We start from the raw sequence: 23,927 nt of genomic DNA, 5'->3' as shown, positions 1-23,927 counted from the left end.
TAGAAGATGCATATACTGTAGGCAAGGCAAATGTATTAATATAGCACCTCAGCAAGGTCAATTCAAAGTGCTGTACATTCAGTAAGAAAAGGGCATTAAGATAAGATACAAAATAAAGACAAGGCAATATAAAATTATATTTAATAGGATTTTAAAGTATATAAAAATAAAAGGTAAAAAAGTATACTTTTAAGTAGAAAACAGAAAAAATGCATTTAAAAGAACTAGGAGTTTGAGAAGACCTCCAAATATGTGGTGGAGAATTAACTAAACTAAGATTAATACAAATCTAGTATTTATTCAAAACAAATCCCAAATATTATATATATATAAATCACTTATTTGGTGGCAGGAGAAGTCTATGATGGTGATATAACAAACGAGAGTGCAGCAAACTGTCTTATACATTACTGCAGTTATCAACCCTCTCTTCTTTTCTACCCAGTTACTAAACTTCACCACACACTGTGTGTATCTACACTTTATAAATCTCACCCCCCTGATTTATAATTTGATGTGTATCCTCATGTGACTCTTTATTCTCGTTCCTGCTCTTTTTTATCGCTTCCCTTCCTCCCGTCCACCAGCTCGCTCCCTCTGTCCTCCCACTTAATTTCATAACACAAGCTATTAAAACAGTCGTTTACAGTTGAAGATAGGCCCATTATAACTATTGGTCTATAGACATGCTGCATAATCCATCATCGTCAAAGTCACACTGCCTCACTAGTGTCAGGCAGCGCAGTGTGCACTCATTTGGAATAACACTGAGTAGGTGGAGGCTGGATTTTATTTACCAAGTGTATTGTTACACTATCTTTTTATTAATGAGTTTTAAAGGAGGAAATTCTGTATTCCTACAAAATATATTTAGATATTATTATTTTGTTTTGCCAAAGATCTTGTGGATGGAGTGGATGGTTCCTGCAACTCACACGTTGTCAGGTTTAGTTAAGGTTTGTAAAGTAGTGTGATTTGGGAAAAATATTAAAAAGGTGCATGCTTCTTGCACTTCAAGTTGACCCTTTTAATATTTAATTAAGACCACAATCCTATAAAAAATGTTAACGGAATAGTTCAACATATTGGAACTTATTTGAGTGTTATATGAGAAGATCGATGCAACTCTCATGTCTGTGTGTTAAGTGTGAAATTAGAGCAGGTAGGCATGAAGACTAGTAGTAGGAGGTAAACAGCAAACCTCACTCTCCCCAAAGTTAAAAAAAAATACTAATTAACACATTATATCTCATTTGTTTAATCTGTCCAGTAAGGTAAAAATGGCATTTTGTGGTTTTAGATTAAGTTACTTTTTTTCAATACCTTGACCGTGAACTGTCTCGTTGCTGTGCTGCGTAAAAAACATAATCCAGGCGACATCCAGGTGCAGCAAGCTTCCTACAAAAGATGCTTTGCCAGTGCATATTAGTTTTATATGAATGTGATTATAGGAAAACGGGTTAATATGGGTTAAGTTGTATTGAGGGAAGTGAACGCCATCAAGCTACAGTTAAGTTATAATGAATACAATCTGATGCAGTAACCTTACAGGATGTTTGGTTACTAAAGGTCTGTTAGATTAAGGTATGTCAATTAAAAAAATCTACATTTTAGACATTTCTCTCTTCCTCTCTCTTGTTTTGCGCGGTGAACCTAAATGATCCAAAGTTATTAAAAAGAAAAAACCTGACGTGAAATCCTGAAAATGGAGCTGAGTTTAATAAATATCTATCAGATATAACAACCAACAATTACAAGATTCACAAATTTCCTTCTCCTACCCTCTACATAAGTGGTCATAAGTGTCCTTGAGCAAGACATTGAACCCTAAATTGTTATTCATTTTTTGTAATGAAGAAAAAAGACTTTGCCAAATATTATATAACATTACAAAGGCAATACCAGTAAACGTAAAAAAAGCATTAAAAAAAGAAGAAAAATGCCAGTAAATAAAATAGCATGACATTTCAAAGTTGTTAGTAAAGTTTCATGAATATAAGTGTGTGTAAAGGCATTTTGATATTAGTACACTGGCTTCATGGAGTTCACCAAGAACTGCGTTGTTAAAATGCGTCATACTGAGCAGACTGGTGACAACCTGAGAGCTGATTTGTGACTTTGGGATGCAAGTGTGTAGGGGGCTGTGCCATCTCCTGGCTATGACACAGAGGGCATTAATTACCATGTCTTTGAGGGGACAATCTAATCTCTGGGACACATGGTACATAAACCTGACTATCCCAGGAGGGATTTGCTGCACCGCTTTCTGACAATTAAAGGCTGTATGGTTCTGGAAAAAGTGATAGTCACAGAGAAGGCATGTCTAGGATGTGTTATGCATCATAGGTCACAAGCTTAACAGTAAAGTGTTGATTCTGTTTGCATTAGCTGGAAATGTGGCTGAAATGATGAGACATTTGGGGAAATGCATTAATTGAGACAATGCAATTACTCATTTACCATTTCCAGTTTTAAAAAGCTCTCAAAACTCACCTTTTTTAAGCTGCTTTTAACTAATACTCAGATCTTAGTCTAAAACTTTCAAAGGAAACTATGTCTTTTTTGTCTTTTATTCTCTGCATTTGTTGTCTACTTTAACACTTTCCCCCCCGATTTGTTTATCTGTGTAGAGCGTCTTTGAGGGACTTTCTCATATATTTGCTGCTCCCACAGTAGTTAGATTTTTTTTTGAAGGTGCTTTTACTTTTTTTCACAGCCCCTTAATACAATTGTATAACGTTTTCAGTTTATCCAGAATAACTAGAAGATAAAGTCTGAGTCTCAAATTACATCACTTCATCAAAAAAATAAAATAAAACAAAAAGTAGTCTGTTAGAAACTGGGCACATTGATGTTTTAAAGTGGATGTTGTGGGAAGTGTAGAATGAAGTATTTTTGGAGCATAACCCATACTAGGGACTGAAAACCAGGACACCTCAGTCTCTGCTGTATCAATTTTGACAATGTGTTTTTCTTACAATATCTGTCTCTCACAAGTCCCTTAGTTTTACAGAAGTGCGATAATGAATTGCTCGAGTTCTGTTTTAAAACATTGCTGGTTTTCTCATCTGGCTGCTGTGCTGAAGTTTTGGGGTATATTAGAATCTCAATGTGTTTATTGTTCTTAGGTGGTCCTTACAATGCCAGCTCACAATGTTTCCACTATAGCATATTTTATATCATTCTTATTCTTATTTTACAGTTGTGATTTTCTTTAATTTTGATGTCATTATGTTGTGGGTTTTCTCTTTTGTGTCGTAGTCTGTAACTAATTGACTAAAACCCTCCTGAGGAGATTTTTCAGTGATGCTCCCCTAGTTAAATAAGTAAAAACAAATAATGACTGCACCAACAAGTGGTCCCAACATTACTTTGAATCAGTCATAACATATTGCTGATATGTGTGGTTAAAAGTTCTGACTGATTTTCACATGTGCTCTCACATCTTTTCTTTCCACTGAACTAATTGTCGTTACTCTCTGTCTCTCCTCCAGGGAGAGCGTCAGGACTCGGATGTCGTTGAGGAAAGAAACGCTCAGGTGCAGCTGGAGAAGGCCAAGGTACTGTCTCACTGTTGCATCATGGTATCACCCGACTCACTGCAGCCCTCGCAGACTCATTTTTCGGAGAGGCTGCTCTCAAGGACATGATTACATCACAGACAGGAAACACAGATATCAGGCCATCGGATTAGCAGAGCAATATTCTGCTATTAAAATGAGTAATTGCAATCTTCAGCCCTGTCATCTCTTTATGTGTTCAATGTCTGCAGAAGAGTAATAATGAAGAATTCCTACAATGCAGTCATCTTTGTATCCACTGAAACAAAGAAGTCTGCAACAGCAGTTCATCCCAAAATGTGATGAATGTGTCAGTTTAGAAACTATAATCATATACAAGGACAGTAATCTGTAATCTGATGTGCAAATGAGATGAGATAAATCACTTAATATAATTTCTCTACTGCTTGTTCCAGCATGTTTTTTTTTAATTCTTGCACATTTGTTCACATGCAAGTCAAGAGTTCAAATCTAGACTTGCCCTTTAAAATATAATTTGCATTTATTCCTTTATTTATTGGCATACTGTGGCAGTGGAGCGTCAAGCTTAATGTGCTGCAGTTTAATGAAACACAAGAAAAAAACATCTTCACCACACTTTGACAACACATACATCATATAAAAATGTTGTAAATAAGCAAAGGTGAAATAATAAAAAGAAATCCTCTATTTGACAACATGTATGTTTCTTAAAGAAATATGCTGCAAATACAGAGATACAAGCAGATATACTGTAGAAATGCTAGAGGTTGCACCAAACAAGTGAAGTCTTATAACACAAAGGACATGTCTATGGGACACTAAGAACTGATGAACAGGCTAGTTATTGGTAAAAGGCTAACAGTGGCAGGTGTATAGACAATATTTCCAATAACAGGAAATTAGAATTCATTGTTGAGTGGTTTTAGTTTTAAATTTACGATGTATTGGACTTGCAGCATTTCTGTATTTGCTTGTGTTTTCTTTATTTTTAGCACACATATACTGTATATATATACTGTATATACTGTATACTATATATATATAATGAGCTGGAATAAAAATCTGTAAACGACTTTACACAAACACTGTGGGCAATTTAATTCAAATTCATTCCTAACTCGAAACCATGAAACTGATTTACCCTTCAGCAGTGCATCCGTAATTTGCCTAAACTGCTTGCCAAAGCTGCAGATATTTAAGCTTTACAATCATGGCTGTCATATGTGTCTTATTGTAAATACTCAAGTTGAAATGGTTTGATGAAGATAATTAAAATTAGAGCCTGACTGATAGATATATTATGTATGGCAACTAATAAATAACATAAGACACTGCTGGAGAGAAACTGACAAGTTTATCTCTCAAGTTTAAATTTGTCCCATTTAGTGCCAAACTTGATCACAGTTCTTTTAGAAAAAAAACTAATCTAAGGGATTCTGGTCAAAAGCTTTACACATTACATGATTTATCTAATGTGTTTATATTAAAAAGACAAATATCAAACAATATAGTTATCGGATATCAGTACTGGCCTGAAGAAAACAGTACTGATTAGGATTTAATTAAGTTGTGTAATGCTGACATGCGATGTGAAATATCTGAGGAACAACTGGGGAGTGCATTTTAGTGGCAAATATAGTTCCAATACTCCTAAAGCCTTAAAAGTGATAGAGATTGGATATCAGGTCAAGTCAAAGCTGAGCTATTGCAACCTCTGAAATTGTCTCTCAATATCACAGTTAAGTGTGCCTCACACACACACACACACACACACACACACACACACACACACACACACACACACACACACACACACACACACACACACACACACACACACACACACACACACACACACACACACACACACACACACACACACACATATAGAGGGAAATGAATGCACAGTTGTTTTTTTCTGTAGGCATATGTAATCACGATGAAGGTCAGTAAACAAAAAGACATTTAAATATCGCAGCTGATATTAAGCTACCCTCTCTTTGCCTTTTAAGCGACGCCTGCTGATACACGTCCCATTGAATATTCAATTAATTCCTCCCCCACAGATTTAATGTGCTCCCAATGGGGCTCTGTAATTAAGGCAGCAAACACAACTCGGCCAGTCCCCTGCTGACCCCACAGTCTCATCTTTCTAAAGTGGAGTAATTAGCAGTTTGATCGGCATGCTACTGACATTTGACTCTGATAGGATTACAACGCCAACAGGTTCTCTATCAGTGGGAAGCATACAGTAGCTACTGTGCAACAAAGAGGAAGGAATCAGTGTTTTTCACAGCAGACATTGTGACTTGTTCTATTAGGACAAACACAAATGTTACTAATCACAGTAATGATGACTCTGTTCTGTTCAAGTGGCCCAGTAAGTTAGTATGACAGTAACCGACCAGTGTTGCTGAGACAATGTCCAATTTAGTTTCACAATTCAGCATTGAGGTGGCAAGGACAACTATTTGATAGTCAATCCATGTCCAATCTAATCTAAATGAGACGCTTGGATTGAATTCAATTTTGGTTTGATACTGGATGAGGGTATGTGTATACACCTGACATTTTGCTCGTTAAACTCCATTACATAATCTGTTATGTCCCTTAAATTATGTGACATTTTTTAATGGTGCATTAATTCAATAATTAGTGATTTTAGAAGCAATAATTTAGTCATGTGTGCACATGAGTAGGAGACCACAAATTAGTAATTTAACACTCCCCCCCCTCCATGACACCTGCAGGGCTCCGTATATCTTCAATGTAAGAGCAGAGTTCAGAATGATACTGCATTTCTCCCTTAAAATGATTTCAATTTACTAATTGTTAACAATGACCTGCAGAGCTGATTTTGCACATTGTGGCAGTTAATAAAAGCACAATGCAGAATTAATACATGACACATCGACATATGCTGCAGATCCACATACAGAACATGACGCACACACTCAGTGGGTATGCACAGCATGCATACAGGTACATGGCCATACTCCCAGGCATGCACATCACAATATTATCCTAAATATGTAACTGTGTTTGTTTGAAAATAATAGTAACAGCTTTGCACACATTTACATGAGTACAGGAAATATTTATTGTATCCTCTAGTTAGCAATCCTATCATGATTTAAAATCACATTTGGGCAGATAACAGTGCTTAATGTAGTACTGAAAATGTTTCTACATGAGAATTCTTTATCAGTTTTATTTCACATTAGTTCTGGTTCTTCATTGCTAGCTGTCACTAGATTTTGAAGGATTGTTTTCAATGTACAGATTCAAAATAATGTACTGCATGTAATCATTTGTGAGCAAAATGATTCAATTGTTTGAATATGTGTGTGGGTTAAATGTAGAAATGATGATATTTTAGGAATCCATTAGTAGTTTTGTTATAAATACCTGTCTTGTGTCCCCACTCAGTACAAGCCTGTGGCATTTGCTGTACGTTGCAACTTCTCGTACACGCCAGCAGACGACGACAGCGTCCCCGTGCCAGGCCAGGCTGTCACCTTTGAGGCCAGAGACTTCCTTCATGTCAAAGAGGTTTGCAACAAACACACACACATAAATGAGTTACATAAAAGTGGAGTTATTACCCTGATGTCTCTTATGAGGCATGACATTCTGCATTAAGATTTGGATACACATGGCAGGAGATAAAAGTGAAATAAAATGCAATAATGCAATTGCTTATCAGATTTTTTTATGCCAATACAAGCTGTAAATATACACTCTCTTTTCTCTTGAACTTACCAGAAATTTAACAATGACTGGTGGATTGGACGGCCGGTGAAGGAGGATGGTGTGGTGGGCTTTGTCCCCAGTCCAGTCAATCTGGAAACCATTCTCATCAGAAGAGAGGTCCAGGCGAGGAAAGCTGCCAAGGCCTTGGCCAAGTACGCATGACATGCTGCTCTTTCCACTAGCTTCAATAGAGAACGGTTGTAGACTACTGTTGCAGACAAGTCTACTGTAGTAGTGTACTGTAATCCAAATGATAATATTCATTGGTCTAACAAACATACAAAAAAAAACATAAATCAATAGACTGACCAAAAGGAGAACATTGGACAATATTGGTTGTATTTACTCTGAGAGGATCCACTACCCACTGCAAGATTTCAACTTGACCTAGTTAGTGTGATAGAAACACATCTACAGGATCTTGTAAATTTGGCTTTGGTGGCAACTGTGTGTTCTGAATCACTTCAGGGGATTTACTCTGAAAGCTTTTTACATGCTGTAGGCCTATAGCAGTATCTTAGAGCACCAGACACACAGTATGGCACTCTATTTTCAACATGAATGAAAACTGACTATTAATTCAGGTCATTTGATCACATTTCAGCAAAGCAGCATCTCAAGCTGCTCAAGATATGAACTCAAAGAAATATACACCCCCTTCACAAGGTCAGTGTATGTGTATGTGTATGTGTGTGTGTGTGTGTGTGTGTGTGTGTGTGTGTGTGTGTGTGTGTGTGTGTGTGTGTGTGTGTGTGTGTCTGTGTCTGTGTGTGTCTGTGTGTGAGTTTGAAATTGTGTGCTCTCATATCTTTTATTGATTGGTGAATTAACATCAGGTATCTCCTCTGTCTCGACTAGCCAACCAGCAGGTGAAAAAGAAACCGGTAAGTGACTGAATGTTTGTTGCTCTGTTGTCTTTCATAATTTTGCTTTCCTTTATTAAAAACTTAAAAATGTAAACCCACTGTCACTAAAACTGTATGTTTGCACTGCAAGCAACTCTGTTTGGTTTACACTGTATACATTCTCATGCATTAACAAAGCCTCCATGATCTAATTAAGCAGCATTAACTGAGATACAATTTAGGGAAAACTCAATAGCCCACCTTTAGTTTTAGACAGATTTAGTGATAAACCTGCATTTTCCATCACTTTGAATGGGCCAAACACATTTCACTGAACCTGGCTTTAACAAAGGTGTTACACTGTGGTATGAAAGGGTGAACCTGAGTTTCTGTAATTACAATGTTGTTGATTGGTTTTCAAGTAAGATTTGTGACCAGCAGCCCCGTTTGTCTGAGTCTTGTTTGTTATTGCTTATTGTTATCATGATAGCTGTTTTTTCATTGCTGATATGCTTGTTCATGTATCAGACTACAAGGCATCACGATAAGTGCAGGGGGATTAGTTTTATCACTAGGAGTTATTTTGCTTGCAGTCAGTGTTGCAAGTGATCAAGTTGGCAAATTGGATTCACACATATGCTACAGCAGAGACTTCCTCCTGCAACATAGCTCCTACTGAAGTGATTAAAATCAGCCTGATGCAAACATCTCCCTGCAGAGATTACAAGGATTTTTTTTATGATGGACACAAGAAGAAAAGAAGAAAGAAAGGAGGACAAAAACTTAGAAGAAGGAAAACAAAAGTTCGGCTCCCAATCATTATTTTATCATACATTCAATTGATAAAAGGAAAAATGTTGATGAGCTTCAAGCAAACGCTCGCTACGTGTACGACTACAGGAAAGTTTGTGCTCTTTCCTTTTCTAAAACCTGGCTTAGTGAGACTGTGTTGGACTTTACTATCACATGCATAGACTGATGCAGAGAGACTACAGGCAAAGAGGTGGTGCAAAATTCAATTCTTATCATTGTCCCTCCTTCCTTCCCGGTGAGTCCCCACAAATATTTCTCACTGTTGTTTATATCCATGCAAAGACAAAAACTGTGAAGAGAGCAGACAGTATTATTAATATTACCCAAGAATTTTATGAAATCTCCCTAGATGCGCCTAAATTCATAATGGGTGATTTTAATAATTGGACCCCCAAACGCACACTGTCTTCCTATTCTCAGTATGTCGATTCCCCTACAAGAAAAAACAAAACCATCGATTCATGTTATGGCTCCATCCCCAAGGCATGTTCATCCGTTTCGTCAAGGCCCCTTTGGGTGGCGTATACCGCACAACTGAATTTCTTAGACCCACCTATTGACAGATTCTGAAGAGGGTGAAATCTGTGGAAAAGTAGGTCCAGATGTGGGATGAGGACAGTGTTGAGACTCTGAAAGGGTGCTTTTAGTGCACATCATGCAGCGTTTTTAAAGATTATTTTGCCGATGTAAATGAGATGACAGAAGTTATACACTGTAGACCTCTGTGTGAATGCAGTTATTCCAATAAAGACCAGCAGAAAATACCCATACAACCAGCCATGGGTAAATAAAGGGTCAAAGGAGATACTAAATGAGAAAAAGACGCTTTTTGCCTTCGGAAGCCTGTAAGACAGGAACAAGATACAGAGGAATGTAAAAAATGAGATCTACAAGGTCAAATGATTATTGAGGAGGAGGTGGCGCAATGAGTGTTTGAGAGCAATAACACATGAAAGAGCCCAGGGTGTTAAAACACTGCACAACCCAACTGAGTGGGATTTTCTGTAGGCTTTCCCTCTTGCGACCTCATTGGACACCCAGGTGGTCCTGTCACTGTGGAAAACATCAATCGTGGTCCCCCTCCTCAAGATCCCTCATCCATCCTCTCTTAATGCCTAGAAGCTTATTTATCTCATGTGATTTCAATGTGTTTTTATGTTCAGTGCTGGGTTACGGTTAGGGTTAGGGTTAAACCACAACCATAAATTGCCTCTTGGACGACGTTTAAGATTTTTAAGTTTAAGTCTACTGTGGGTCATTATTAAAAACAATGTAATATTCCTGGAGCGCCCTGTTGGATGAAGGGACTTGCATATCTCTTTTCAATTTTGTAAATGACCAGGGTTTGTGTCTTGACAAGAATCCAGTGTTTATGTGTTAACCACAGAAAGACCTACAGTTGTGACCAAAATTATTAGCCCCCCTTGTGAAAATAGTCAAAATTTTTGATTTCTCCATGGAAATGTCCATTAACAACACGTGTTTGTTATTGTGGAAACAAAGACACTACAAAGACAAAAGTTGACAAGTTTGATTAGGATATGTTATTGATACAATGAGTTGAAACAAAAAAGGGCAAAAATGAGAAATCCAAAATTATTAGCCCCCTGGCCATTAATAGTCAATAGTGTACCCTTTCTGAGCCACAACTGACAACAACCTCTTAGAGTAGTTCTTTACTAGGTTGGCACAGGTCTCCTGAGGGATTTTGGCCCATTCTTCCATTGCAAATTGTTCCAACTGGTCCAAATTGCGTGGTTTCCGAGCATGGACATTCACTTTGAGCACCCGCCACAGATTGTCAATAGGATTGAGGTCTGGGCTCTGTGCGGGCCACTCCAGGACCTTGGTTTTGGTATCCTTCAGGAACTGTTGGACCAATTCCGATGTGTGCTTTCGGTCATTGTCTTGTTGGAAGACCCAGCGACGACCTAAGGATAGACTACGAGCAGATTTCTGCATATTATCCCTCAAAATGTCAACATAATTTTCTTTTTTCATGATGCCATGCACCCGAACAAGGCTCCCTGTGCCTGAGGCTGCAAAACAGCCCCACAGCATGATGCTCCCACCGCCATGTTTAACTGTGGGAACTGTGTTCTTAGGGTTCAAGGCCTCTCCCTTTCTTCGCCAAACATAAACAAGATCCATGTGCCCAAACAATTCCAGTTTAGTCTTATCAGGCTAAAGCACAGACTTCCAAAACTCATCTTTACCTTTCAAATGTTCACGGGCAAACCTCAGTCTGGCTTTGATGTGCCGCTCTTTGAGTAAAGGGGTTCTTCTTGGACAATGGCCCTGAAGCCCACCACGATGGAGAGCCCTCACAACTGTGCTCCTTGAAACATCAACTCCAGAAGAGGCCAGGTCAGCAACAATCATCTTGGCAGATGTCTGGAGATTCTTGCTGACATCTCTGACAATTTTCCTCTCTAAAGTTCTTGAAATCTTGAGCTTACGACCACGCCCAGGTTTGTTTCTTATAGAATTTGTCTCCTTGTACTTGGCAATGATGCAACGTATAGTGGTTCTAGACACTGTGAAACGCTTGGAAATGGCAGTATAGCCTTCCCCCTTATCATGAGCCTCCACTATCTTCTTTCTGAGCTCAAGACTGATTTCCTTTGTCTTTGGCATGGTGAGTAAAAGTAGTCCCTCTCAATAATGTGTTCAAGTGCCCTGTTCCTTGGAGTCCTTTTATGCTGATTTAATGTTCAGGTGTTGTTAGGAAGCCAATTGACTGCACAGGTGTGGTTTGAAAGCTGATTGGTTAATTAGGTGTGTTTTTGAAGGCAATAATTCACATTGGGGGAAATATTATTGACCACCCCATCATGGGGGCTAATATTTTTGACATCCCCATTTTTCTCTATATTTGATATAAATCTAGCCTAAAATGTTATTTTATATTCGAAAATGTACCAAAAGCTACTAAAAAGCACTGGTGAATGTTTGATTATATCGAATTTCATCAATGCTGCAAACATTGGGAAGAATTTTAGGAAAATGTTCCATAATTCCTGGGGGGCTAATAATTTTGGTCACAACTGTAGAGTTCATCATCCTGCAGCACAGTGTTTGATTACATAAGGTAAAATCCATGAACCCAGTGATGGATGCAACTATTATGCTCTGTGTTTTAGACATAAATCACCCTCAGTTTAGAGCTGGAGTCAATTGGGAACCTTTGAATGTCTTTCTGACCATTTTAAAATTGCCTGTATATGCTATACTGTTTATTAAACAGTCACATTGTTAGGGAAACAATGAAACTACAGAAATACAACTGAGATTTTTAGATTTTTATGGCTGAAAAGCCTTTTTGACAGTTAATGTACATCATGAACTCAGGCTTTACAACTTTAAAAAAAATGAACATATTTTCAGTCTTGTTGCTTGTAGTGTAAACATGCATTCACAGCTAGATGAGATAAACTGTATGACATATACTGAATTAAACTTGTGTTTCTGTGTGGGTTTAGGGAGAGCAGGTGGCTATGTATGATGTAGTGCCTACAATGCGTCCTGTGGTTCTAATGGGACCATCACTGAAGGGCTTAGAGGTAAGTCTGCTTCCCACACATTTTAATCTTAGCACTTAATTAATGACTTTTGACGTTTTGTTGGGCCTAAGATGTAAAGCTGGGAAACTTAATCGAGATTTAAATATATATGTGTGTGTGTGTGCATGTGTGTGTGTGTGTTTGAATTTGAAATCCATGACTTTTGTTTAATTTCAGGTTACAGATATGATGCAAAAAGCTCTATTTGACTATTTAAAACACAGATTTGAAGGCAGGTAAGTTCTGATTAAATTCTTCAGTGTTGCGTTTAAGTCGAAATAAAACATACTAGAAATCATACCTGTGTATTAATGCCTGTTACCTTGTCTGTTCTCCAGAATCACTATTACACGGGTCACGGCAGACATCTCTCTGGCTAAACGATCCATTCTCAACAACCCTGGAAAAAAGGCCTTAATGGACCGGTCGAACACCCGCTCCAATTTAGGTACATATCTTTACTGCATCATCCCAGTCTGGGACCAATAGTTGTGATAAATTATCTTAAGCACCTTTTTTATCAGTTTGGAGCAAGATTGTTTACTACACCCCAGCCACCAGGACAATTGAAATAGTATCAGTAACAGAAAAGTACCCTAAATTGATTTCTGAATTAACTTCTGAAATAATTTCCTTTAATTGTCTTGGCTTTCTTGCACTCGTTGTGTTGTCCCTTGTGGCAGACTTCACCCACTTGGAGCCATAATTAGGTTCAAATAAAACAAGCAACTGTTACTTTCCTATGTAGGTCTGTCAGACTTGCTCTATTTCTTTATCTCATTAAAACTTTTCAGTTTGTGTTCACAATATTTTTGTATATCCTGCATAAATCAACCCTCATTCCAAGAGAATAATCTTGGAAATCACTTTATGCACCACAGGTAAATATGATAAAAAGAATATTTTGATATTTTGTACAATACACTTATTTGCTTTCTTATAGAGAGATAGATGAGAAGATCAATATCACTCTCATATCTGTGCATTGAAGACAGCCAGTAGCTGGTTAGTGTTTTTAGCACAAGACTGGAAACAGTCCAAAGGTTATCTGTTTCTAATCTGTTTACTAACACCTCTAAAGCTCACTAATTACCATGTTATATTTTGGGTGTGCTGTTTCAGCCTGGCTCTTGTCTTTATGGTAAGCTACGCTGCTGGCTGTACAATGGCTTCATGTTTAGCATACTAACAAGATAGTGTTATGGATCCCCTCATCTGACCCTCAGCAAGAAAGCAAATAAATTGAAATTTTCCTTGGAGCACAAAAGAGATGACAGATTAACATTTGAGACATATGAAGGTTGTTGAATAGTGTCAGTGAGGATTGTATGGTGAGACGTTTACTGCATTTTTCTTGGGAATTTGCTATCTTTGCCCCAGAGTTAGTGTCCAGTAGACCATTTCTAAATTCCCCCAGTAGGTTAGAAAAAGAATGGATGGGGGATAAGATTTACTTAGTTTTCTCTACTCTTGTCTTTCTCATTGCTCTCTCATCCCAGATGCTGCCGGTATGTATGACTGAAAGCACTGGTAGTTCATCTGTGTTTTAAAACTCCAAGTACCTTTCCTTCCTTCCTTCCTTCCTTCCTTCCTTCCTTCCTTCCTTCCTTCCTTCCTTCCTTCCTTCCTTCCCTCTGTCCATTACCTCATATCTGCACCATCAGCCACTGTTCTGACACTGTTGAATGTGTAAACATATACTTCCACTGATTTTTACTCTTTACAACTGTTTAAAGTTGGATTTAACTTTGATCAAGATTATGTGTTTTAGTTGGCTGACAGATGTGTAAGATGTAATTCACTGTTATCAAAGTAGAATATTTGTGAGCAGTACCACATCTGCTGAAGTGATAGATATTCACAGCCATGCTTTTTCCATGCCCTGTGTTCCTGCCCTCACCTAAGTGGCCAGTCTTATGGAGTGCAGCATATCCTGGTTCTTCTCACTGATTACAGTAGTAACCCAGGAAAACTAAAATACATGGCTTATTTGGTAGCCTCGTTGAGTAGGCAGTGTCTCTTCATAATTCCTGCCAGATTTACAGTTTTTCATCTGTTGAGGTGTTTAGTGAGCCATTCTCCATTTGTCATGTGAGTTGTTCACAGGTCTGTGTACTCTTGTTTGTTCTCTGCATTAGAAATGAAGAGGCAGAGACTTTCCAAAAAAGAATCGTAACTCAAAGGTCCCCTGCTAGCTTTTTATGGGGATTTTCAATCTGGAGAAGTGGTTGAAAGCTCTAGAAAAAGCTAGTAAGTGGACCCAAATTAAGATTTTTACGGCTTTCAAGCTCATAAATGCACGCTCAAGAATATTGTTAAATTGAGATGCAGAAACAAGAAATCTCCATGGTAGTTTATTGTTACAAAACCAACATGACAACTTGATTATCTAATTTCTGGTTTGGAAGTCCAAAATAAAATATCTCAGAGTGTATTCTCATTTCTACATCTTGATTTACAAAATAGAGAAAAAACAAGAAATCTATATATTTAAATTGTTGCTACTGTCGTGCTAATGCGGAAAAAAAATTATATATATATATATTCACATTCAAAGTATTTATGTCATTTAAAAATTAAATAAAAAACATGAAATTACTATTCAAAGTTAAAGATCAATCATCTTTAAAGAACAATTTGTTATGGTACCTGTGAGATGTAGCATCTTGTTTTAAATGTGGACATAGACTTAGAAGATGCACAGTTGATGGATTCTCTGGATTTTAGGTGTCAACATCATGTCTTTACACTCTGCTTTTGCAGCCCAGATCCAGGGAGAGGTGGAGCGCATCTTTGAGCTGGCCCGCAGCCTGCAACTGGTGGTGCTAGATGCAGACACAGTCAACCACCCTCTCCAGGTGTCCAAGACCTCCCTGGCACCAATCCTTGTTTATGTGAAGATCTCCTCACCAAAAGTAAGTTTGCTCAGAGAGTACTGTAACAACATGAAGTACATTTTACTCAACTTGACTTGCACCTTCTTTTGAGCTGACCTTTCCACTGTCTGTACTAAAGGAATATAATTCTGTGAAATGCCAACAGCGACTATAACCTTCTTTCTTTCTCCTCTCTCTCTTCATATCATTGTTGTGTAGGTGTTGACCAGACTGATCAAGACAAGAGGGAAGTCTCAGACCAAACATCTTAATGTTCAGCTGGTGGCAGCAGACAAGCTCGCCCAATGCCCACCAGTGAGTACCATCTAGTGGCCACTGTGTGAAATTGGTGCAGTAGTAATAACTTTTATCTTGAATCAATGAATGAATAGCTGGATTCTTATTATGATAACTGCAATTTTAAGGGGCATTAAACTGGTAAATAAGAAATAGTGTAAATAATGAGTTTGCCTTAAAGTGGAAATACACCTGTGGCTGCTTGAAGTGTATGCAGGGCCATGGATGCCATTGAGGACAGTGGGGTCGTTTCCTCAGTATTATATTAAAGAACATATTAGGACTTACTTAAAACTTACTGACTTACTTAGTGCTTTAAATTCACACACTGTGGATATTTTCTTAAGCAGAACCCAGTATTTTAGACGTATTTGAGGGCTTTGAAACACCATGTAATGTTCTTAGGGTGTTAAAGGTGTATACATTATTATTAAATAGCAAAGTAAATAAATAGAATATGAAAAATCCAAATAAAATATTTTAGAGACTGTTTTTGGTGTCAACTCATGAGCATTTTAATTCTAGGTAAGGCTGAGCTCATGTGTGTATAATAGGTATGTTGTTTTATTTAATTTGTTAGAACCACTTACAGTTAATTAATTAGTCAAGATCAGCATTCATTTTCCTGATATAAAAAATATAAAAAAAGTCCTGAAAGAATGCCCAGGTTATTGTATGCATGAGTTTCATTTTTTTCTAAATTACTTTATCTCCTTACATCTCCTTATCTGAACCTTGTTGCAGGACCTACTCATAGACTTTCTTGATTACCAAAAGAGTTATTTTTAGCATTTTAATTCTGTCTCAGTTATAGATTTGTCCTGTGTCTATTGTCCTAATTTTCCTGTAGGAAATGTTTGACGTCATTTTAGATGAGAACCAGCTAACTGACGCCTGTGAGCACATTGCTGATTATCTGGAGTCCTATTGGAGAGCCACTCATCCCCCAGAGATGGAGCCTACCAATGCACTGGTGGCCCAGCTGGCTGAGAATACACTGCCCACCAGTCCTTCAGCAATACCGGTACATGAAAAACAGACACATATGAGAAGTACAAACCACCTAAACAATGAAATGATAGGACGTAATATCATAGTGTCATATCATCTCATCTCATCCCGCTCATTTCACCTGTACAGAAAGTCTGCTGTATGTGGAAAAACTGTTTGGATGTAAATTATGATTTAATTTGTTTCCATTTATTCATCTAACATTTTCATTTCATTTCTCCTCATCCTTCTCCACTGGAAAGAGGAAGAAATGAGATAGGTCTTCCTCTGGTGAGTGAGATAACTTTTAATTCTACTGTAGTTTTATATTTTTCCACTGTGTTAATAGAGATGAGTTACAATTGTGCCTTCTTTAGGTGTTAGCAAGAAGGATGTGTGTGTAATTAATCAATAAAACACATGAATATACATATTCCTGTTAACAAACTGGAGGCAGAAAATACACATACAACTTTGCATAAATTACATTTTTAAGGTGAAAACTTTTTTTTTTTTAACTACACACCACATCCAAAGGAATCTGTCAGACCTAGCTAGCTAACATGACACATGGAACTCCGGTAGGAAATGCATACGCACAAGTGGCAGTGGTTAAAATCAAGAAAGCCCTTCTTATAATAGTAATGGGGGCATACATGAAATTTCTCCTGTTGCCATCGATACCAGACATTAGATTTTAGATTTATACCAGGTGTAAGAAGCACATTGCAGTTACCAGCAAAAAAAGCCTTGTCTTGTAATTATGACTTCCATATCTCATAAGTATGACTATATCATAAATACAAGAAAATATCTCATAATTACAAGATCCCAATCTCATAATTATGACAAAAATATCTTGTTACTTGTTACTTATAGGTGTTCTCTTCTCACCCATATTTGTGCAAAGCTACTCACCACCTCATTAAAACCCAGGAGTCTAGCCAGATCACCAAATGCAAATAGCTTTTTTGCACTCCAAGCTGAAAGGGAGGTTTCATCCATGGGTATTGAACATCTTCCACTTTCATGCACAATAATATCTTATGCTGGTCATTCCACAACCTCTCAGTGATTCTAGTTGGTTTTCTGCATTTGGATTGCATGCGTATCTTACAATGATGTTACTCAGCGTTTTAATAACTGATCACTAGTTTTAGTAACAGTTTTAAACCTTTAAGATAAGCTTGTCTTCCTGTATTTGATATGATTATGTAATGAAATGTTTTTCCTTCTTTTTGGCCTGTTGATTGTCATAAGTTATAGCAAAGTTAATGATCTTACAATATATGCTCGAGTAACCTTTGGGTAACTATGTAAGTGATGTGTATCATTATTTTTGACATTTTGTGAAATAGTTGCAGCAGCTGTAAAACAGATGCAGAGAAGCCTGATGCCAATAGTGCATCTGTCTACATGTAATTGCACAGGGCTGCACTGAGTGGTCCAAGGTCCCATGATAAAACTGAACATTACCATCCAAAAATATTCAAATTGCCTCTGGTTTGATTGCCAGTATAGGCACGTAGTGGCCAGCTGCCTCCCTCATAGCAGCTGTGTATGTCTGAACTTGAAAATACAAGTGTGTATTGTGTATTGTACTGTATGTATTGAGAGTATGTATTAGCATGCATTGTGTGATTTAGTCAGATGACATTGTGTTGCATTTATTTCTAGGATGAGCAGAAGAGCAAGAAGTCAGCAGCCTCCAAGAGGAAGGTTTCTCGTGAGAACCACTTGGACCAGGAGGCCCCTTCAGCCCCTGCTCAGGAGCAGAGGGCTGATGAGGGACAAACAGAGGAGGAAGAGCGGCTCTTGAGGACTGAACCAAAGAGACCCCAGCACACTCATCACCATCACCATCACCACCACCGCAGAATGGAGCACCGTAGCCAACCCCAGCACAGCCAAACATCTGGTGCTATGGATGTACAGTCAAGCAGGGATTATTCCCAGAGGCTTCCCCGCAGGCACCTGCCTGAAGAGAGGGAGGAGGAGGTAGAGGATGTGGTGGAGGAGGATGAAGAAGAGGTTCGCTATAACCACCGAGGCCAAAACCATCATCATCATAACAGCAACCACCACCATCACCACCACCAACAACATCAGCGCGGGAACAGCCAGCCACATGTCAGAGAAGACTATGAGCAGGAGCACAATGAGCGCAACCGGCAGCACAGGCATCACCAGCATATTCCACCACGGACACACCACACGGATCACAATCCTGTACACAATCACCACAACTATCACCACTACCACGGCAGAGAGAGAGATAGAGATAGAGACAGAGACAAAGACAAAGACAAAGACAGAGACAGAGACAGAGATAGAGACAGAGATAGAGACAGAGACAGAGACAGAGACAGACATAAGGACAGGGAAAGAGACCGAGATAGGGATCAAGGCAGAGATAGAGACAGAGACAGAGATGCAAGACAATGGCACAGGGATTCCTATATACAACAGTGACTGTCTCTACTGTGGGTTGATGCATGGTTATATGCTGCTCAAGTTATAATGCACTAGTGGATGGCAGACTGTGTCATATTTGTAAACAGTGTTTCTCCTCATATTGTTTTTCCATTTTTTTTTATTTCTACCCCCTGCCCCACACATTTAATTTGTCCTTTTTTACTTTACTTAAAGGACTTTTATCACTTGTATGATACGTTTTGTCTGTCTTATTTTCACCTGATTCATATATGGCTCTATCTGTGTATTTTTGCACAAACATTGGTCAATATGAAACTGCCGCAGTCCGTTCATGCACCATTCTGTTCTAAAGTGATTTAATTTGCAAATGTATGGAAGCTGAGAGCAATCGTTTCAGTAATTTCAAATGCTACAATAATCATAATAATTTCATTTTATCTGCTATCTCAAGACCAAGTAAATTTTTTGATATCTCAAGAAAAATATTTTATTTATTTTCAAAAAACAAAAGGTCTTTTCACAAGATATCACCAGGAAACAATTAGTTTTCCTAAGATAACTTAATTATTATCCTGTTTAGAGTTTAAACATTTAATCAATTAGTTAATTGGCAGAAAACAATTCAGAAAATATTGTGATATTTAAATTGTTGAATTAATTTGAAGGAAAACAATTCATAATATGCATAATCTGCTTTCAGCTACTGAAATGTAAGGATTTGAAGCCTTTCTTTGTTTTATGTCATGTAAACTGAATATTGCTGAGTTTTGAAGTTTGGTAGCACAAAATAAGCAACTTAAGGAAGCCACCTTGGGCTCTGAGAAACTGTTATGGACATTTTTAACTATGTTTGACATGTCATACACTAAACGATTAATCAACATATCAAGATAATACTCTGCAATTTTTTTTTTTTTTTTTTTTACATGGGAGAGAGAGGGGGGTGTGACATGTGGCATGTGCTCTAACCACTCGACCACCTGCGCGCCCAATAGTCTGCAAATTGATAATGACGATAAATGTTAGTTATTGACCAAAAAGGGTTATGAGAAAATAATTATGTTATCCCAAGATCACACTTGTTAAAAGTATCAAGGAAAAATAATTGCAACATTGGCCTCTCTTAGCTTCCGTACAATTAACACATTTTACAGTATACTTTTTGTTTCTAATTAAAATGGTCAAATAACTATGGGGAACAACTGACTATCTGTTTCAGTGTCACATCTTACTCTGCCCCCATGCATTTAAGTCAGATGTGTATCTCTAGAGGCCAACAATTTATTTTAAACATTGGTAAGGAAACTATTTTTCTACATGATTCTAAAGGGAAGCCATACTTTGCTTCCTACTTTTCTAAATGGTGTTCAAGCATATTTACTGAATTACATTTGCCCTGTCTGGAAGCATGAATAATCTTTTGGTGACACTGACCTGTGCTATATGCTGGATACTCTATGCATCTTCTTGTGATAAAATATATTGCTTGAATACAATCTCTATGCATTTGTACATACTTCATAATTGCCTTGTTAGTTAAATGTTAAAGAGAACCAGAGAGCCTGTTGCACTGTTTGGTAGAACTTGACCTACAGTATTGAGTATGATTGCTTTGATTTGATGAGGCTGACTGTTCCTTTTAAGATTATTTGTTTTGGTTATTTTTGTTTTGTACAGCATTCAGATGTTAAATTTGACATATATGCATTATCTTGGTGAAAATCATTAAAAATGTAAAACTAAGAGTGTTGTGTTAAGTGGCATTTAATTGGAAGGACTTGATTGTGGCAATGATGCACAGGACATATTCTTTCATGTCAAGCAGATAACCTTTCCATTAAGTAAACTGTGTATATACGTTTTAGGTGCTAAAAGTAAAATGAGAATGTGTTCAAAACTAATGCCTTGAATAGTTTTTATTTATCATATAACTTAATGCAAAGTGCAGCAAACAGAAGAAACCCAAATCAAATCAATATCTGGTGTGAGCATGCTTTGCCTTTAAAACAGCACCAATTCTATCAGGTTTTTCAATGTACTTTGCATGTAGGTTGTCTAAAGTTCTTTTGTGGATTTAGGCTTTCTCAGTTGCTTCTGTCTCTTTGCGTAATCCCAGACTATGGCGATGATGTTGAGATCAGGTCTCTGAGGGGTGACTATACCATCTGTTACAGGACTTGTTCTTCATGTCGATGAAGATGGCTCTTTATGACTCTGGCTGTATGTTTGGGGTCATTGTCATGCTGCAGAAAATAGACACTTCCCTGATGGTATTTAACGTTTAACATTTAGATTTAACATTAAGATTTAAATATATATTTTTTTACATATACACATTTTTAACAATAATATATAACATGCCGTTTTACATGAATTTCTGTCTCAAATGGAAGAAAAATTAGCTAAATGTGAGTAAAATATTCAAAATATATCAGCTATAAAACTGTACCTAAAATTTTACAATTGGCACCCCATATCTTTGTGTGAGGAACCTTAGTGTCAATGTAAAACAGCATTTCATCTCAAAAAAGACAAAAAGAAGAAGAAAAAGAAGAAAAAAACACCAACACAAAACAAAGTGATTAAGTAACTTGTGAGTGACAGGAGACCTGGTTGCCGGCTGAACAAGCACACACTGTGTCACGCTATTCTGCAGATCTTTTAACCAAAATAACTCCCAAAAAGGATAAAGTGATGTGCCGTTTAAATAACAAAGATGTAATGCAATGCACTATGGTGCCATTGTAATGGGGTGAGCTGTATGGTGCCCTTAATAAAAACACATAAGAAAAGAAAAAAAGCAATGTAGTAAACTGGAAGTTACGGTATAAATGAATGTATCCATTATATATCCTGATCATTAGGAAAGTAAAGTAGCATTTAAAACATGAAGTTGTTGTTGCAGCTAACATTATTTCATTCAGGTGACTTTCATAGGAGGACGACTGTACGCTGGGGTTTTGCCCTAGTTTAGATTTTTTTTTTTTTTTTGTTCAGCCAACTTCTGATTGGGTGGGTAGCTGCCTCCACTGTTCTCAGGCGGGGAGTTCCAGTCCTACGCCAATGCGGAAGTAACTTAAAACTGCATTCTATCAAAAGGCCACCAGGGGGCGACCGTTTTGGTGTCAAAAGGACTTCCGTCTCTATACAAGTCAATGGAGAACTCACCAACTTCTCACTTGATTTATAACCTCAGTAATCGTTTTAAAAATGTATTTATGGTCTCAATCGCTAGTTTAAAGCCTTCTTCAATGCAGTATGATCTTCATTTGTGAAATGTTTATAATTGACGATAAAGCAGGGTATGCATTAGGGCGTGGCTACGTCGTGATTGACAGGTTGATTGGTTCACAGGTTCAGGAGGGCGCCTCATGCCCCTCCTGATGCCCATATAAGTAGAATCCGTGTTTTTCTTTACCCGGCATGCACCGAAACTATTCGCTTCCAAGCAGCAGTCCACAAACCAATGGGTGACGTCACGGATGTTACGTCCATTTTATATACACTGTTCTTCCCATAGACATCTATACAGTTTTTCCAATTACTCTCTGTCAGAGCATGTGCAAAGGCTAGCTTCAGTAACATTGAGTCACCTGCCTAAGCACAGAAAAGGTGGTACAACGAATCAGTCCTCACCGCCGGGGAGAAATCATTGTGTCTGCCAAACGCCTTCCTGAAGTCCAGAGAACACGTGAGAACAAGTACTCAACCAATCGGTAATTTATGTTGTTCCACACACAGTTTTTTAAGATATCGTTATGGTGACTTTTTGGAGTTTTTTTGTTAGAAAGTTTATCCATTCCCTCATTTGGTTCATGAATACTGTGCTGCTGCTAACACAAGCTCATAATTTGACCTACATTACATTCAGACTTAAAACTGGATGCAGTGCTTGATGGTGAAAGAAGTCTCACTTGATAACGTTTAAATTTTAATTGAGAACTAAGCTCATACAATGAAAATAAATGCTTTGGTGTTGATTGGGTTAAAATACTGTATGGATGAAGGCATTTAAAAAAATAAATCTAGGTTAAGTCAATCTGCTTTCCATGTTCCTTTCATTGTCCCATTTCACTTTGAGTTTGAATAAGACTACCTTCTATTTCTGTTGGGTATGGTGAGAAGTGTCACTTAATTAAGAAATTAATCTTCTGCATGTAACCCATGCAAACAGGGCACAATGGCAGAAGCTTGCACCTGATCTTGACTCTGACAACCCAGGGCTGAACACTGCATGACAAGTTGCAAAGGGGAGTAAGAGAGAGAGGCTGATTAAGAGGTAAAGTGCTACAGCAAAACACAACTCACAAAATTCACGCAATACATGCCCAATTGCACTGCCCCCCTATTGTTTCTGGCTTTCTTGGATTAATTAGCATTGGGTCAGAAATACGACTAGGCAGTCTAAAATGAAAGAGGGTAATGTTCTGTAGCAGCTTACGTTTATTGTAATTCATAATAAATCCAGTGTCATAGCCTTACAATGGTGTAGGCCTGAAACAGTAAGCATAAGAGCCTGTCCTCTCCTTTTGGTTGGTGGTTTCTATTATATGCAAAGCGTGACTCAGGCAGTAGTCTAAGCCTACGCTGAATTATCACAAAAATGTTTGCCTTCATTGCAGACATAGAACTATCATTTCTTGATGTAGAGTTCCCGCTGCTTCCCTACACATAGATTGCACTTGACTATTCTTATCTTGGTTAAACTGAAAGTAATGGGAGTATACCCATCTCAAAAATGTAGTCTGACTCTGCAGCCATCAAATTTCAGCAACAGGAAATTAGTCTCGGGGGATTTTTTTCTATTGGGGG

The 23,927-nt window shown here is 37.8% G+C and overlaps 1 protein-coding gene across 1 annotated transcript; it reads left to right on the top strand.

Annotated features, from left to right (window-relative positions):
- The first annotated feature begins 2,218 nt into the window (after positions 1-2,218).
- Positions 2,219-19,151, top strand: LOC133990045 (voltage-dependent L-type calcium channel subunit beta-3-like). Its single transcript, XM_062428226.1, has 13 exons — positions 2,219-2,317; positions 3,495-3,560; positions 6,972-7,094; positions 7,308-7,447; positions 7,900-7,961; positions 8,154-8,179; positions 12,436-12,516; positions 12,694-12,752; positions 12,855-12,964; positions 15,280-15,431; positions 15,612-15,707; positions 16,540-16,713; positions 18,357-19,151. The coding sequence occupies exons 1-13, from the start codon at positions 2,219-2,221 to the stop codon at positions 19,149-19,151; spliced, it is 1,983 nt and encodes a 660-aa protein (XP_062284210.1).
- Positions 19,152-23,927: the final 4,776 nt, after the last annotated feature.

This window comes from Scomber scombrus, chromosome 11, assembly GCF_963691925.1.
Source record: "Scomber scombrus chromosome 11, fScoSco1.1, whole genome shotgun sequence".
In the NCBI taxonomy this organism is placed as follows: domain Eukaryota; kingdom Metazoa; phylum Chordata; class Actinopteri; order Scombriformes; family Scombridae; genus Scomber; species Scomber scombrus.
The sequence above is the reverse complement of the archived record's forward strand: the minus strand, read 5'-3'. Positions and strand labels throughout refer to the sequence as shown.

Bases quoted from the DNA above. Each gene is read 5' to 3' on its own strand.
- LOC133990045 (XM_062428226.1), top strand. From the start codon at position 2,219: ATGGTACATAAACCTGACTATCCCAGGAGGGATTTGCTGCACCGCTTT. The intron at 7,962-8,153 runs GTCAGTGTATGT...TGTCTCGACTAG, and splicing joins ATATACACCCCCTTCACAAG to CCAACCAGCAGGTGAAAAAG. The intron at 15,432-15,611 runs GTAAGTTTGCTC...ATTGTTGTGTAG, and splicing joins TGAAGATCTCCTCACCAAAA to GTGTTGACCAGACTGATCAA.